This window comes from Rhinichthys klamathensis, unplaced genomic scaffold (genome assembly GCF_029890125.1).
Source record: "Rhinichthys klamathensis goyatoka isolate OS25496 unplaced genomic scaffold, OSU_Roscu_1.1 h1tg000123l_1, whole genome shotgun sequence".
NCBI lineage: Eukaryota > Metazoa > Chordata > Actinopteri > Cypriniformes > Leuciscidae > Rhinichthys > Rhinichthys klamathensis.
The window spans coordinates 7,606,255-7,625,000 of NW_026606660.1; the positions used below are offsets into that span (position 1 = coordinate 7,606,255).

The window sequence follows — 18,746 nt, forward strand, 5'->3', positions numbered from 1 at the left end:
AAGCAGCTCTGCAGAAGGTAATATTGTCGTTATTCAGCTCATCTTAGTTCAATGTTTTTTCGATTCAGTTCAATGATTGTATCAATGTTGCAAAGTTCAATATACTGTAACACAAAAACCTCCAATCTCATGCTTTTAGTATTTGCTTATTTAAATTTTCATTCACATACAGGTTTTTTCTTATCATTATTGATTTTCTAGAAAAAGAAATTAATACTATTGTTAGAATCTACATTATTTGGGGGTCTGTTTTTATTTGTTATTTTCAATTCTAGTGTCAATTCCTTGTTCTTGCATGTAAAGCACTTTGAACTGCATTGATTTTTTGAAAAAGTGCTATATAAATAAACTTTGATTGATTGATTGATTGATTGATTGATTGATTGATTGATTGATTGATTGATTGATTGATTGAGCGAGCTATAAGCAGCTCTATAGAAGGCAATGGTTTAATTATCCAGCTCAATTCAGTACAAATTTTGTTTCTCATCCGAACATTACTGAACATTAATTGTCTTTTAAACCAAATAAATGGCATTCATTAGAGAGGACCAAAGGTTCACCTGGTATTAAACTCCTTCCACTTATCAGGGTGCTGCATTAGTTTCAGAAGTGTGCCGTCAATGTCCTCTTTGACCTCCGCAAACGCCGTCCTAGAGTTCTCCAAAGTTTGCAGGGCTTGTTCGCTCTCTGGAAGCTTCATGATAAGTTCCTCCATATGCTGTAACCGCTTCTCACAAAGAGCCTGAGGACCCTTTTCCTTAAAAAACATCTAAATAAAAATATCCAACATAAGCGTTCCCTATTTCGATGGACAAAACCAGTACTTATAGAGGGTTTAATGCAGGTGGCTCTCACCCTGTGCTCTTTGATTAACCTCTCGCTGCCCATGCTGGGCAAACTGCGGTTCTCACGGGCCAGTTCAGCCTGGCACTCCTGCAGTGATGTCATCAGACGACTCTTCTCCAGTTCCACCTTCAGGTGCAGCAGGTGATAGGGAATCTCTGTTTGGACATCCTGTGGAAAACATGCATTTTCATATTGTGGGTCCAATTCAATTCAACTTATACAACAATACAAGATGTTTTTTTTTTTTTTTTTTTTTTTTTTTTATAGCCTATGAGTAGTTAATAGCCTACACCACCTGTCAAAATGATTGATTGACAGGTGGGCGTGTCTATCCTTTGATCTTCCCCCGCCCCTTCCGGTTCCTCCCCTTCCTGTCCCGCCTCTTGTCCCGCCCCTTCCGGTTCCTCCCCTTCCTGTCCCGCCTCTTGTCCCGCCCCTTCCGGTTCCTCCCCTTCCTGTTACCTTTGACCTAGTTCCCGCCCCTTCCTGTTAAACTTTCTGTCAAAATGATGGATGACGGCCTTTATCTAGTTCCGCCCCTTCCTGTTAAACTTTCTGTCAAAAATGATGGATTGTTTGAAGTTTGTTTGATCTAGTTCCGCCCCTTCGTGTTAAACTTTCTGTCAAAATGATGGATTGTTTGAACAAGAAAAAGGGGTGTATAGGATGTGTGACAGATAGTTTGATCGTTTGAACAAGAAAAAGGGTGTATAGGATGTGGGGCAGTTGTTTGAGATGTATTGACTTTGATGTGACACTTAGTTTAATTGTTTGAAGTTAGTTTGAGATGTATTGGCTTTGATGTGACAGTTTGTCTAATCGTTTGAAGCTAGTGTTTTGTTACAAAGCGATGGATTGTTATTATTTAGCGCATCCCCTCGCTATGCCTAAGCTTATCATAGCAGGTGTGTGTGAAAGTGATAAGAAAAAACTGTTATAGTTTATCTGTTCTTTAAAAGAATATAAAATAAAATCTTACATGTTTAGAGAGCAGGGGTTTTCTTCCCACACGGTAGCGCCGGATCTCTCTGAAAACTATCTCTAATTATAATTTTTTTGGACCGTAGGGAGTCGTTTGTGTCTGTGTGTGTGTGTGTGTGTGTGTGTGTGTGTGTGTGTGTGTGTGTGTGTGTGTGTGTGTATGTTGCAGCGGCATGGATCTCCTCCCTCCCTCCACATTGCTGGGGACCTTGAAAGTTTATCTCACACAGAAGTTGAAAAAGCATGTTGTTCATTTAAAATCTTACTAAATTACTGAAGTTGAAAAGCATTCTGTTCCTTTAAAATAATTTTTTTACAAATTTACTGTAGCAATTATGTTAGATAAAAATAAAATCATCTTACATTTTTACCAGGGTTGAAGTAGCTCCTAGCACATAGATGTCCATATTGACCATTTAAAAGTTGAAAAGAACCCCCAGATTATTTCTCTCTTTCTCACACCAGCGTTTGACAGTCAGAGGGGTGTGTTCAGTGATCAGAATGAGACTGTGAATGTTTTGCTAAATTTATTTTCATAGTGTATAAGCATTAAAAGTTTGAAATAGACCTTTTTAAAAATAAGATTTTAATTAAATTCAATGAATTCATAAAAAACAAATATGCTATATCGATGGTCTCTGGGGAAAACTTGACTATATTTTTTATTTATTTATCAGGGTGCATGTAAAGAACTTTGAAATTTGGCGGCTCTCACAACTTATCACACACATTGTGTGAAATGTTTAATAATTCCTCAAGTAGTATCTGTGAGAAAATCCCCACATATGGCTATAGTGAGAGAGCTACAATGAAGACTTTTAGAATCTGTGATGCCTCAGGCCGAGCCCCATTGATAGCCTGCTTATAAACTCCTTCCGATAACCAGCACATCTTCAGAGAAATACGTTACTTTACAATAATGTTAGCTTCAGGATATAGGGTGACAGAGCAGATGAGCCTCTGTGCATCATGTAATGTTAGTCTGCTAACGCCTTTCCAGAGCCAAAGTTTTGTTCGTACTAAATTTATTTCAAAGCATAATCGTAAAAGTTTAAATATGATCTTTTAAAAATGAAAAGATTGTTTAAATTAAATCTTTATAGTTTTAATACATTCGTATGTTTTAGAAGATTACTGTAATGATTTTGTTTAACGGTGACCTAAAGTATAATTGTTATTAATATAGCCATAATGATTTTTGAACTGTAACAGCATATTCTACCCCATACACGACCATCACAGAAAACTACATTTTTACATTGTTTTTTACATACTGTTTTGCACTGGTTCCATAAAATCAAATAAAGTATATAACTCAATGTATAATGACAAATGTATTCAAACAATTTAACCTTAGTTTTAGCTAAATTAATATATATATATCAAAATTATATATATATAAATATAAAATAACTCACACTCACAATAGCTTCACACCCTCACAGAGACGAGAGGAGTGACAGTCCAGATGAGCCTCTGGGGTCACATATGCAATGCTAGTCTGCTTTTCAGAGGTTTATTCATATTAAACTCGTTTAAAAGCATAATCTTAAAAGTTTAAATGAGATCTTTTAAAATTGAAAAAACTGTTTAAATCAAATCTTTAAAGTTTTATTAAAATCGTATCTTCTATTTATCTTCTTAGAAGACTTCTGTATGATATAAATGATTTTCATAAAGCTATTATTTTTTACTAAACATTGTTTGTTCAAAAAATAAAAAATGTTATAAATCAAGAACTGTGCTTTGGCGTCTTAGATCTTATTTCAAATAGTTTTTGTCCATGCGACATGAAACATGTTGTCAAAGTTTGTCACAAAGTTTTTGTTTTAAAAGAAATCCCAGGACTCTACATTGCTCTTATTTACATTAAGTTGTATCATTTAGAAAATCACCACACATCTTCAGAGACGCAATGTGCCTCTGTGCTCCATGACGCAGCATAAGTTTGTCTTGAGCGAATATTTAATTTTACTCGTCTTAATTCAAAGCATGTTCTTACTTTTTCTGCGGTAGCTACGACCTATTGTACGTATAAGATATATCATATTTACTTTTCTTGCATCTCTCAAACTATCCTTATTCATTGTGGAAGCACACAGGGTGAAACCCTTCACTGAGAATATACTATCGGTTATCTACTCAAAATATATGTAGAAGTTTAAAATGTTAGCATTTGTTGATGCGACAGGCCACATGAACAGACTTTGGGGAGAGCTGATGATACTATAGCAGGAAACCTTTGACCTCCTCCATTTTTGTAGGCTTTTTGTTAAATACCCCATAGCTTAGTCCTTAAAAGGTACGCTGTGTTGGAATTTCCCCATCTAGCGGTGAAATTGTATTTTGCATTCAAACGCATAGTGCTCTCTAGCGCTTCGCTTTTTCAAATGCATGTTGCAACTACGGTAACCGCTATGTGCCAAGAAGCTACGACATGTCGTCCAATTGCGCTTCATCGAGTTTAACTATACACGTTCTACCGTTATGTTGCCTATATAATGAATTACACAACCACGGAATGAAAAAGCTTGTAATTTAGACCATAACACTGACTTAACTGTCGACGAGAAAGCAGGACTTCAGTGTCCCTTTCAAAGTCTTTCTCCTTCATTAGCTCTATCCACCTGGGAAAAGCTATCCCGGTATTTACCCTCGTTTTGAATTTGCCGGACACGTTTCACTTTAAATTAATTTTTTAAGCTTTATCATGGCTACGAGGATTGCATTATGAAGTGCCGTGCAGTCTTTCAAATTTGCCGGGGGAGTGACAAGCGCCTCTCACTGACCTTCTTGTGTCCGTTTCAGATGGTTTCAGTCAGCCGGCTCTAAACGAAAACGTGTTGAGGTAGCCTAGTGCTTTTTGTCCCTCTCCGCTATTATAGTTTTTCAAGATGGCGGAAAGACATGGAGGCCTCCATGGACTTACCCGTCAGAACATTGGCAGAGCTAATTTTACACCAATGAGGTCATATTTATGAATAAAGCCATTGAGCTATAAAAATACTTTTTAATTCCCCTTAAAACCAAAGATTAAGTTTAATGACACAACGGTCCACCCAAAATCAAATACTTTATACGATTTGTATTACACTTTTCAAAGGGTAATCTTACTTTAAAGTTTGAACAAAAATGTAAAAGCGCTTCTTCATTTTTGCCGTGTTCTGACACAATGTCATTAATTGGTACTTTTTTTCCTTTAAACTTCTTTTAAAATATACTTTTCTTATTTATACAAAGGTTCAATTTCAATTCATTTCCTAGCAAGTATAAAGTAAAAAATATGATATATGATATGTCTGATGCAAAGTTTTTGCAAAAGAAATATGTGCCGCAAAACACCAAACAGTTCAACTCAGACGTAGACTAAAAATTCCCTTGGCTAGAAAAAATCTCTACAAAAGATCGTTTCTTCCTATGGCAGTGATTATCTTACATCGTACAGTGTTTTAATTGAAACAATAGAGCAACTGTTTAACTATATTATTTTTTGTATTTGTGTTGTTGATACAGTATGTGATGTGTCTTATGGTACAATGTCAAAGAAAAATTTCCACTCTGTGAAAACAGACTGGACAATAAAGTTCAATCAATCAATCAAACGTAGGTGGTTTTTCAGATTTTCCGCCAAAAATCAAATACTGTATTATCCTTTCCAAAGATTAATCTAGCTTATAAAGTTAGAATAAAAAACCAAACATACCTGTTGTGTTCTGACACAAGGCCATTAGCTGGTTCTTTTTTCTTTTATAAATTTACTGTCTACAAATATCAGCCTGATAAATATGTACTTAATACACGATTAAACAAGATAATCATGCTACCAAATACGTCTGACACAATGTTTTTAAGAAAAAGCAGTGTTTTAAAATGCAACTAAACCAGATGATTTTTCTTTTGACAAACCTACAGAAATGCCTGTTGATTACTAAGTTTCAGGCATAGCTCAACCATGCAATGTTTGAGAAAGCTAATATTGGTGTAATCTTTGCTCGGTCTCACCCACAAACGCAAAACTTTGTGTTGGGTGATTCGGGCATAGCTTTTTACTAAAAGAAAATATTATGGAAGTCATTATCAAACTATTTTATTTATTAAATATAGGGCTTAGTGCTGATTTAAAGTTTTTTGTTATTAACTAAGTTTTTGTTATTAACTAATACCTTTATTTTTTTTACATCCAGCACAAATTTTTTCAAAAATTGTTCTCTGACCCCAAATAAACAGATAATGGAATGTTCACAAGTTACAGTTAGATATTCTCCTGCTTAGTATGTGTGTAAATAGTGGTGCTTAAATGTTTGGCTGTATTTTGTCACACCGTAGTGATGCAAAGTTTCACACTCTTGTAAAGACTATGGTCTAACTGTAAAACATAATCTTTATACATGAATTCAAAAGACCAAATCAATAAGAAAAGCACCGATTATAATAATACATACACAAAAGTTCAAAAATGATGGTTTTATTACTATTACTATTCAGATACCAGACGACACTGGTTCACATTTTGAATGTGTGTCTGTTTTAGGTGTGACTTTTCTTTGAGAGCCGTCAACATTCATTGTTTATAGGAATAAATGACCATTAATTCCCCAGATTAATTAGTGTTTGTACTCTGATGTATTTCTGTTTGACTAAATTGCAACTTTCCCTCTATCTACGATGTGGCATCACACAAAGTATTAACATGCTGTTAATATAAGCAAGTATTACTTGAGTTACTTACTTATAAGTAACTATTAACACGAAAAGCAAGCGCATGCTGTTTTACACGTAAACTATTACAACAGAATCACATATGACTATTGCACTGAGAGAGGCGTATTCATTAAGACTGTTAAACAAAGTTCGGTGTTTAAAATTAAAATTGCACAAAAGTAAATGCTAGTGATCAACTTGCTAAAAAGTAAATTCAGCGTGACCCAACAAATACGAAAAGCCATTCGTGAGCAGTTTTGAAAGTTTGTAATTGACATCATGTTTCTTTTTGTTTTTGTACAGTTTGCAAAAACTATAGTCTACAAACGTGGTCAAACATAGGAATTTATGAAAAACATGAACAGATATTTCTACATGAGATATTTATTTTAGAACATCTTTCAGCTATGTCTACGAAACATCGACATGAAAGATGAGTATTTCTGTTTTTCTGTTACCTATAAAACTATTATACTTCAAACTCGTATAGCTATTGCCCATTTCACAGCACAGTCATAGATACATCGTTATGTTGTGCATGTCGCTAAACAACGGTTAAGCTAATGAATAACCGTTGAAAGGCGGGATGATTCTTTTTTTTTTTTTTTTTTTTAATCCATCTACACCGATACTTTGACACAAGAGTTTTAGGCAAGGGTCTTTTAGGAAAACAGACGTTGTGTTTTATGTCTTAATAATCGTTCTTCTTTTAATGAAAAGTAAGCAGTTTTGTGGCCTCATCATCAAAAATGTTTTAACATATTGTAAATATCAATTGTTATATAAATTATATGTGAAACACGCTCAGTCGCATTAGAGTCGGATTCTTGTTTATATTGAACATTGCTATTGAACCGCTAGTGTTCTTAAATTGTTCATTTTTAACAACACTATCGTAACACTTTTTCGTATTTTGTATGATGTTTTCTTTACACCCATGAATATCCGTTTCCTACGGTTAGCTGTAATGTTAGTGAACTCTAGGCCTTCTCTTTTTTCATATACGACAGTATTTGCATGAATTGGCTTGATTTAATAAAATGATGGTTTAAACCACAGTGTAATTTTATACCATCCTAGTTTTTAAATATCTATTAAATTTTATATTTTAACCCTTTATGCGAATGCGAATATAGAATACTGCACAAGGATCTCTGAAATATTTTTTTTGTGTAAAACATCTATGTAGGTCATAGATCTATCTATGTTTTTAAAAATACAAATAAATCTTTCTCTAAGTGACCCTCAAAATCTGGGGATAGCTTCCGTGTAGCTATGATGATTGATCAGAAAATTACTTTTGTCGCTTTGTTTGAAGAAACACTTCAATCAGCTTGTGCTTGATAATTATTAAACAACCCTCAATTCGGTAATGACGTGTTTTACGCGATATTGATATCGCGTTTTAATTTAAACTCAATGAGTTAAAGTTCTATAACTAACTTAATATTGGGTAAAGTAAACTTAAAGCCTTGCTTTCTAAATGCTTTTTACAGAACTTTTCGAAAACAATTCATCCCCCTTTTTTAACCTCTTAATCTTTAATGAAAATATCATTACTGGATCAAGAGAAAATATTTGTCTTTGTCAGGAAAACAATGTTTCCTACATTTAGCCGTGATGCTAGCAAACTCTTGGTTTTCTCGGCATCTCTTTGCTTGTATACAACACTTGATATGTATTCATTTAAATAGTATATTATCCTACTTTATTACTATAATTATATTTTGGGGCGGTAAGTGGACATCGAATGTGGCGGCATATGCATAACTTCTCCATGACTTTACTTATGATTCAATGAGGCTTTAATCCTACGTAGCGGTTTACGACGTCATGACGATAACACCCCTATACAACTCCTCCTACGGGGCGGGCTGAGCACTATCAGTTGTCCTGATAAACTCTACACAGAGCCCAGCCTCTTTTTTCGCACACAACCCCTGGCTCTAGCTCTAATAGTCGCGGACTGCTGTGCTACTGCAACATCGATCAAAAGTCGAAGGAACATTGTCTGGTTGTTACATGGACTGTCAAAACCCCGCTTCAACCTTCTTGTTTGTCAGACGCAAACTACACTTTTTTCGACTCACACTTCTGACCCAAAAACTTTGTTAACGCACAAAGTCTATACGATTGTGTTGTAAGGACTTCCAGGAGATTCCAGGAACTAACAGAATCTTTCACCATCGAATAGGGGACCGAAAAATCTGAAAACTTCAGAAATGGCGACACAAAAGCTGATGGAGGCCCCGTTGAGTTCTGGCGTAGCGGGGACACTGCGTCATCCGGCGTGTGAGTGCGCCACAGGGAAAGAGTGTCGTTTAAGAGCTACGCTAGACTCTATGTTTAAAGATCATTTTAGAGGCCCGATGGTTAGCTTGATGCACAGGATCATCGAGGCTGCGTTTGATGAGAATAACGATTGTGCGAGGGATACCAAACGTGTGAAAAATCTCAAAAAAGAAATGGATGTCATAAGAGGCTTGGTTGGATCCTGGACGGATGTTACGCCCATGTTTTTAAACGGCAAAGAACCGATCGGCGTAATCCTCAGAAAAGTTCTGGATGTGATGCTTGAATCTCGTGAGGAATTCCAAGTCGACGAACTACTCTGTATGTGTACGTTTGTAACAGATCTCTGTGTGTCACTGCTGTCAAAAAATGTTAAAACAGATATTGATGAAATAGTTGAATGTATGGTGAGCTATGCCCTGGAGCAAAACATGATTGCGTGTCGCGACTTTATATTGTGGCTGGATCACCTGTAAATGTCGTTAGTGTTTACATTATGTACAGGATGTAATGCCGATCAGTCATTTTCTTCACTACTTCAATATATATGATTGTATACTCAAAAGTATAACGTTGAAATAAAAAAAATGACTTATGAATAAATGACTTAAAAATTATTCATTTTATAGTCATGTCCGATCTCATTAAAACCTTACATCTAAATTGCATTTAAAATATTTCAAAGACCCTCGCGCCACATTCGATGTCCACTTACCGCCCCAAAATATAATTATAGTAATAAAGTAGGATAATATACTATTTAAATGAATACATATCAAGTGTTGTATACAAGCAAAGAGATGCCGAGAAAACCAAGAGTTTGCTAGCATCACGGCTAAATGTAGGAAACATTGTTTTCCTGACAAAGACAAATATTTTCTCTTGATCCAGTAATGATATTTTCATTAAAGATTAAGAGGTTAAAAAAGGGGGATGAATTGTTTTCGAAAAGTTCTGTAAAAAGCATTTAGAAAGCAAGGCTTTAAGTTTACTTTACCCAATATTAAGTTAGTTATAGAACTTTAACTCATTGAGTTTAAATTAAAACGCGATATCAATATCGCGTAAAACACGTCATTACCGAATTGAGGGTTGTTTAATAATTATCAAGCACAAGCTGATTGAAGTGTTTCTTCAAACAAAGCGACAAAAGTAATTTTCTGATCAATCATCATAGCTACACGGAAGCTATCCCCAGATTTTGAGGGTCACTTAGAGAAAGATTTATTTGTATTTTTAAAAACATAGATAGATCTATGACCTACATAGATGTTTTACACAAAAAAAATATTTCAGAGATCCTTGTGCAGTATTCTATATTCGCATTCGCATAAAGGGTTAAAATATAAAATTTAATAGATATTTAAAAACTAGGATGGTATAAAATTACACTGTGGTTTAAACCATCATTTTATTAAATCAAGCCAATTCATGCAAATACTGTCGTATATGAAAAAAGAGAAGGCCTAGAGTTCACTAACATTACAGCTAACCGTAGGAAACGGATATCCATGGGTGTAAAGAAAACATCATACAAAATACGAAAAAGTGTTACGATAGTGTTGTTAAAAATGAACAATTTAAGAACACTAGCGGTTCAATAGCAATGTTCAATATAAACAAGAATCCGACTCTAATGCGACTGAGCGTGTTTCACATATAATTTATATAACAATTGATATTTACAATATGTTAAAACATTTTTGATGATGAGGCCACAAAACTGCTTACTTTTCATTAAAAGAAGAACGATTATTAAGACATAAAACACAACGTCTGTTTTCCTAAAAGACCCTTGCCTAAAACTCTTGTGTCAAAGTATCGGTGTAGATGGATTAAAAAAAAAAAAAAAAAAAGAATCATCCCGCCTTTCAACGGTTATTCATTAGCTTAACCGTTGTTTAGCGACATGCACAACATAACGATGTATCTATGACTGTGCTGTGAAATGGGCAATAGCTATACGAGTTTGAAGTATAATAGTTTTATAGGTAACAGAAAAACAGAAATACTCATCTTTCATGTCGATGTTTCGTAGACATAGCTGAAAGATGTTCTAAAATAAATATCTCATGTAGAAATATCTGTTCATGTTTTTCATAAATTCCTATGTTTGACCACGTTTGTAGACTATAGTTTTTGCAAACTGTACAAAAACAAAAAGAAACATGATGTCAATTACAAACTTTCAAAACTGCTCACGAATGGCTTTTCGTATTTGTTGGGTCACGCTGAATTTACTTTTTAGCAAGTTGATCACTAGCATTTACTTTTGTGCAATTTTAATTTTAAACACCGAACTTTGTTTAACAGTCTTAATGAATACGCCTCTCTCAGTGCAATAGTCATATGTGATTCTGTTGTAATAGTTTACGTGTAAAACAGCATGCGCTTGCTTTTCGTGTTAATAGTTACTTATAAGTAAGTAACTCAAGTAATACTTGCTTATATTAACAGCATGTTAATACTTTGTGTGATGCCACATCGTAGATAGAGGGAAAGTTGCAATTTAGTCAAACAGAAATACATCAGAGTACAAACACTAATTAATCTGGGGAATTAATGGTCATTTATTCCTATAAACAATGAATGTTGACGGCTCTCAAAGAAAAGTCACACCTAAAACAGACACACATTCAAAATGTGAACCAGTGTCGTCTGGTATCTGAATAGTAATAGTAATAAAACCATCATTTTTGAACTTTTGTGTATGTATTATTATAATCGGTGCTTTTCTTATTGATTTGGTCTTTTGAATTCATGTATAAAGATTATGTTTTACAGTTAGACCATAGTCTTTACAAGAGTGTGAAACTTTGCATCACTACGGTGTGACAAAATACAGCCAAACATTTAAGCACCACTATTTACACACATACTAAGCAGGAGAATATCTAACTGTAACTTGTGAACATTCCATTATCTGTTTATTTGGGGTCAGAGAACAATTTTTGAAAAAATTTGTGCTGGATGTAAAAAAAATAAAGGTATTAGTTAATAACAAAAACTTAGTTAATAACAAAAAACTTTAAATCAGCACTAAGCCCTATATTTAATAAATAAAATAGTTTGATAATGACTTCCATAATATTTTCTTTTAGTAAAAAGCTATGCCCGAATCACCCAACACAAAGTTTTGCGTTTGTGGGTGAGACCGAGCAAAGATTACACCAATATTAGCTTTCTCAAACATTGCATGGTTGAGCTATGCCTGAAACTTAGTAATCAACAGGCATTTCTGTAGGTTTGTCAAAAGAAAAATCATCTGGTTTAGTTGCATTTTAAAACACTGCTTTTTCTTAAAAACATTGTGTCAGACGTATTTGGTAGCATGATTATCTTGTTTAATCGTGTATTAAGTACATATTTATCAGGCTGATATTTGTAGACAGTAAATTTATAAAAGAAAAAAGAACCAGCTAATGGCCTTGTGTCAGAACACAACAGGTATGTTTGGTTTTTTATTCTAACTTTATAAGCTAGATTAATCTTTGGAAAGGATAATACAGTATTTGATTTTTGGCGGAAAATCTGAAAAACCACCTACGTTTGATTGATTGATTGAACTTTATTGTCCAGTCTGTTTTCACAGAGTGGAAATTTTTCTTTGACATTGTACCATAAGACACATCACATACTGTATCAACAACACAAATACAAAAAATAATATAGTTAAACAGTTGCTCTATTGTTTCAATTAAAACACTGTACGATGTAAGATAATCACTGCCATAGGAAGAAACGATCTTTTGTAGAGATTTTTTCTAGCCAAGGGAATTTTTAGTCTACGTCTGAGTTGAACTGTTTGGTGTTTTGCGGCACATATTTCTTTTGCAAAAACTTTGCATCAGACATATCATATATCATATTTTTTACTTTATACTTGCTAGGAAATGAATTGAAATTGAACCTTTGTATAAATAAGAAAAGTATATTTTAAAAGAAGTTTAAAGGAAAAAAAGTACCAATTAATGACATTGTGTCAGAACACGGCAAAAATGAAGAAGCGCTTTTACATTTTTGTTCAAACTTTAAAGTAAGATTACCCTTTGAAAAGTGTAATACAAATCGTATAAAGTATTTGATTTTGGGTGGACCGTTGTGTCATTAAACTTAATCTTTGGTTTTAAGGGGAATTAAAAAGTATTTTTATAGCTCAATGGCTTTATTCATAAATATGACCTCATTGGTGTAAAATTAGCTCTGCCAATGTTCTGACGGGTAAGTCCATGGAGGCCTCCATGTCTTTCCGCCATCTTGAAAAACTATAATAGCGGAGAGGGACAAAAAGCACTAGGCTACCTCAACACGTTTTCGTTTAGAGCCGGCTGACTGAAACCATCTGAAACGGACACAAGAAGGTCAGTGAGAGGCGCTTGTCACTCCCCCGGCAAATTTGAAAGACTGCACGGCACTTCATAATGCAATCCTCGTAGCCATGATAAAGCTTAAAAAATTAATTTAAAGTGAAACGTGTCCGGCAAATTCAAAACGAGGGTAAATACCGGGATAGCTTTTCCCAGGTGGATAGAGCTAATGAAGGAGAAAGACTTTGAAAGGGACACTGAAGTCCTGCTTTCTCGTCGACAGTTAAGTCAGTGTTATGGTCTAAATTACAAGCTTTTTCATTCCGTGGTTGTGTAATTCATTATATAGGCAACATAACGGTAGAACGTGTATAGTTAAACTCGATGAAGCGCAATTGGACGACATGTCGTAGCTTCTTGGCACATAGCGGTTACCGTAGTTGCAACATGCATTTGAAAAAGCGAAGCGCTAGAGAGCACTATGCGTTTGAATGCAAAATACAATTTCACCGCTAGATGGGGAAATTCCAACACAGCGTACCTTTTAAGGACTAAGCTATGGGGTATTTAACAAAAAGCCTACAAAAATGGAGGAGGTCAAAGGTTTCCTGCTATAGTATCATCAGCTCTCCACAAAGTCTGTTCATGTGGCCTGTCGCATCAACAAATGCTAACATTTTAAACTTCTACATATATTTTGAGTAGATAACCGATAGTATATTCTCAGTGAAGGGTTTCACCCTGTGTGCTTCCACAATGAATAAGGATAGTTTGAGAGATGCAAGAAAAGTAAATATGATATATCTTATACGTACAATAGGTCGTAGCTACCGCAGAAAAAGTAAGAACATGCTTTGAATTAAGACGAGTAAAATTAAATATTCGCTCAAGACAAACTTATGCTGCGTCATGGAGCACAGAGGCACATTGCGTCTCTGAAGATGTGTGGTGATTTTCTAAATGATACAACTTAATGTAAATAAGAGCAATGTAGAGTCCTGGGATTTCTTTTAAAACAAAAACTTTGTGACAAACTTTGACAACATGTTTCATGTCGCATGGACAAAAACTATTTGAAATAAGATCTAAGACGCCAAAGCACAGTTCTTGATTTATAACATTTTTTATTTTTTGAACAAACAATGTTTAGTAAAAAATAATAGCTTTATGAAAATCATTTATATCATACAGAAGTCTTCTAAGAAGATAAATAGAAGATACGATTTTAATAAAACTTTAAAGATTTGATTTAAACAGTTTTTTCAATTTTAAAAGATCTCATTTAAACTTTTAAGATTATGCTTTTAAACGAGTTTAATATGAATAAACCTCTGAAAAGCAGACTAGCATTGCATATGTGACCCCAGAGGCTCATCTGGACTGTCACTCCTCTCGTCTCTGTGAGGGTGTGAAGCTATTGTGAGTGTGAGTTATTTTATATTTATATATATAATTTTGATATATATATATTAATTTAGCTAAAACTAAGGTTAAATTGTTTGAATACATTTGTCATTATACATTGAGTTATATACTTTATTTGATTTTATGGAACCAGTGCAAAACAGTATGTAAAAAACAATGTAAAAATGTAGTTTTCTGTGATGGTCGTGTATGGGGTAGAATATGCTGTTACAGTTCAAAAATCATTATGGCTATATTAATAACAATTATACTTTAGGTCACCGTTAAACAAAATCATTACAGTAATCTTCTAAAACATACGAATGTATTAAAACTATAAAGATTTAATTTAAACAATCTTTTCATTTTTAAAAGATCATATTTAAACTTTTACGATTATGCTTTGAAATAAATTTAGTACGAACAAAACTTTGGCTCTGGAAAGGCGTTAGCAGACTAACATTACATGATGCACAGAGGCTCATCTGCTCTGTCACCCTATATCCTGAAGCTAACATTATTGTAAAGTAACGTATTTCTCTGAAGATGTGCTGGTTATCGGAAGGAGTTTATAAGCAGGCTATCAATGGGGCTCGGCCTGAGGCATCACAGATTCTAAAAGTCTTCATTGTAGCTCTCTCACTATAGCCATATGTGGGGATTTTCTCACAGATACTACTTGAGGAATTATTAAACATTTCACACAATGTGTGTGATAAGTTGTGAGAGCCGCCAAATTTCAAAGTTCTTTACATGCACCCTGATAAATAAATAAAAAATATAGTCAAGTTTTCCCCAGAGACCATCGATATAGCATATTTGTTTTTTATGAATTCATTGAATTTAATTAAAATCTTATTTTTAAAAAGGTCTATTTCAAACTTTTAATGCTTATACACTATGAAAATAAATTTAGCAAAACATTCACAGTCTCATTCTGATCACTGAACACACCCCTCTGACTGTCAAACGCTGGTGTGAGAAAGAGAGAAATAATCTGGGGGTTCTTTTCAACTTTTAAATGGTCAATATGGACATCTATGTGCTAGGAGCTACTTCAACCCTGGTAAAAATGTAAGATGATTTTATTTTTATCTAACATAATTGCTACAGTAAATTTGTAAAAAATTTATTTTAAAGGAACAGAATGCTTTTCAACTTCAGTAATTTAGTAAGATTTTAAATGAACAACATGCTTTTTCAACTTCTGTGTGAGATAAACTTTCAAGGTCCCCAGCAATGTGGAGGGAGGGAGGAGATCCATGCCGCTGCAACATACACACACACACACACACACACACACACACACACACACACACACACACACACACACAGACACAAACGACTCCCTACGGTCCAAAAAAATTATAATTAGAGATAGTTTTCAGAGAGATCCGGCGCTACCGTGTGGGAAGAAAACCCCTGCTCTCTAAACATGTAAGATTTTATTTTATATTCTTTTAAAGAACAGATAAACTATAACAGTTTTTTCTTATCACTTTCACACACACCTGCTATGATAAGCTTAGGCATAGCGAGGGGATGCGCTAAATAATAACAATCCATCGCTTTGTAACAAAACACTAGCTTCAAACGATTAGACAAACTGTCACATCAAAGCCAATACATCTCAAACTAACTTCAAACAATTAAACTAAGTGTCACATCAAAGTCAATACATCTCAAACAACTGCCCCACATCCTATACACCCTTTTTCTTGTTCAAACGATCAAACTATCTGTCACACATCCTATACACCCCTTTTTCTTGTTCAAACAATCCATCATTTTGACAGAAAGTTTAACACGAAGGGGCGGAACTAGATCAAACAAACTTCAAACAATCCATCATTTTTGACAGAAAGTTTAACAGGAAGGGGCGGAACTAGATAAAGGCCGTCATCCATCATTTTGACAGAAAGTTTAACAGGAAGGGGCGGGAACTAGGTCAAAGGTAACAGGAAGGGGAGGAACCGGAAGGGGCGGGACAAGAGGCGGGACAGGAAGGGGAGGAACCGGAAGGGGCGGGACAAGAGGCGGGACAGGAAGGGGAGGAACCGGAAGGGGCGGGGGAAGATCAAAGGATAGACACGCCCACCTGTCAATCAATCATTTTGACAGGTGGTGTAGGCTATTAACCCTCTGGGGACCAGAAACGCGCCCGCGCGTTTTGCCGTTTTTTTTTCACATAGCAGAAAAATAGACTTAAAATACTCTGTTGATTTTGATCGTACATATAAGTGTTATACATCAATCGATCTTGTTAATTGTCTATTATTTTTCTGTATACTCACAATAAAAACAAAGTTTTGTGCTTTTTGTCAAATAAAGAAAAATAAACATGATGCGAGTTTTGCCTTCTCTCTGTCAGTGCAGTCCATTCTGAAACACGTCCGAAAAATTAACTCTAACTCTGCAAATACTTGTCATACAGGCACGAGAGATTTTTCTTTATGAAGCTTGAATTCTCTTCTTTTCAATGATGTAATTTATATAAAAAACAAATATTCTCAGTTTATGTAATCTGTACGAAAAGAGAGTGCTGTCAGATTTTTTTTCCCCAGCTCATTACACTTCATTACGCGTTAATCTGACACGCCCACGGAGGACGCGCGCTATTCAAACGCAAATGTTGAGGCAAGCCATGACAATGCCCACATCAGCCGTTCCACCGCGGCGGTAAAATTTGGGGTGTATTTTCTGCCTTTTACCGCCAAGAGGCGCTACAATCATAGACTCTGAAAAGTGTTTGTTTATTCTCTCTAATGCGTAATCTGCTGCCGCACCGCACTGATTCAGAGCGATTGAAAGCTGGTAGCAGATGAATTCAACAAGTGAAACGTATAGTTAAAATAATTCATAATCACAATACTGAAATTAGGCTACTGAAATGAAATTGAATAAATAATGAAAAAGTAAAACATTGCAATAAAAACATTTACAGACGTACAGACGATAGCTCAGTGGTAGATGTTGGCCAACAGCGTTTATATTTTACCTTCTTGATGCTTAAATAGCTAACTGTTTATAACTGTTTACTTATTTAAAGTCAAGAGTTTTGTTTAATTATTATTACAACATAAATTTGCTACATTCCTGTAGAACCGCAGCCGCTGCACAAACGACAAAAACTGATGAAGGAAGATTGTCAGCCGATTGCATCAGAAAATGAAAATGAAGAAGCTCGTCTTTAGTCTGCTAAATTATTGTGTAATGTAAAAGAACACTAAAATTACTTAAGTTTGAAACCAAGTTCGAACATTTCAAGGTTTAAATAAAGTGTCGGGACAGTTTTTTTAATTTAAAACAGGGTTGCATCGGGTTTAGAGTTTATTTCTTTTGCGATGCAAAATAAGAAACACTAGGCTAATCTTATTCTTGCGACATTTTAAATTTGTATTGCCAAAGAAATGACAGCTATATTAAACAATTAAAACAGTAGGCCTACAAAACGAAAATTGTCCAAAGCAACATAATTAAATTAAAACATGCGTTTTTCTTTGCCTCTCTCGCGCTGAATCTCTTTTTAACAAGTTTATTTAGTCTCCCTCGCTCTCCATATGAAAGAGGAACATTAACACCTATGCCTATTGTCCTGCGCGCTCGATACAGCACTGAACTGTCCCTCCAACCCCCCACAGGCTATCGGAGTCTGAGGCTGACTTAACACAAAGAGAAGTCGCAATTCACACTTAAATCGCTATTCTAGACAGTGTTGATAATGAAGGAATTAAATGATTTAGTTACATGTAGCCTAGTGATATTTCTATCATAAAAGTTTATTACTAAATATTTCATTATTTCAGTAATTGATGAAATAAAACTGGTTTGGGCCAGCTTTTTCCAAGCAAAACTAAATATAATCTGAAAAAAACGCATGTTAATTTGTTTTCATGAACAAAATGTTCAACTCAATATTAAAGTCTACATGGATCTTTGGATCCTTTCAACCAGGCATGCAATTTGTGAATTAAGTTTTTTATTTTTTATTTTTTTATTCAAATAAATATCGAACCACGGTGCTTTGTGGTAATGCTGCTAAATTAAATAACATGTATTGAATAATTATGAACTTAAATGAAACAATATCGCAACATTTCGACAAATACATTATTTGATCTGTTTTTACATTTTAATTCAGGGCGATTTAGCCTGCTACATTTAATTAGAGCGAGATTTTCACCCTTGTCATTTTCTCATTGGGAAGCGCTT

General features: G+C 34.6%; 1 protein-coding gene across 1 annotated transcript in view; it reads right to left on the reverse strand.

The window, feature by feature from the left end:
* The window catches only part of syne1b (spectrin repeat containing, nuclear envelope 1b), a 150,828-nt gene that overhangs the window by 100,142 nt on the left and 31,940 nt on the right, over positions 1–18,746 (reverse strand). Inside the window, exons 24-25 of the mRNA XM_056256044.1 lie at positions 859–1,017; positions 564–772 (exon numbers count right to left, since the gene is read on the reverse strand). Of these exons, the coding sequence (XP_056112019.1) occupies positions 564–772; positions 859–1,017 (368 nt within the window). The remainder of the gene's footprint in view (positions 1–563; positions 773–858; positions 1,018–18,746) is intronic.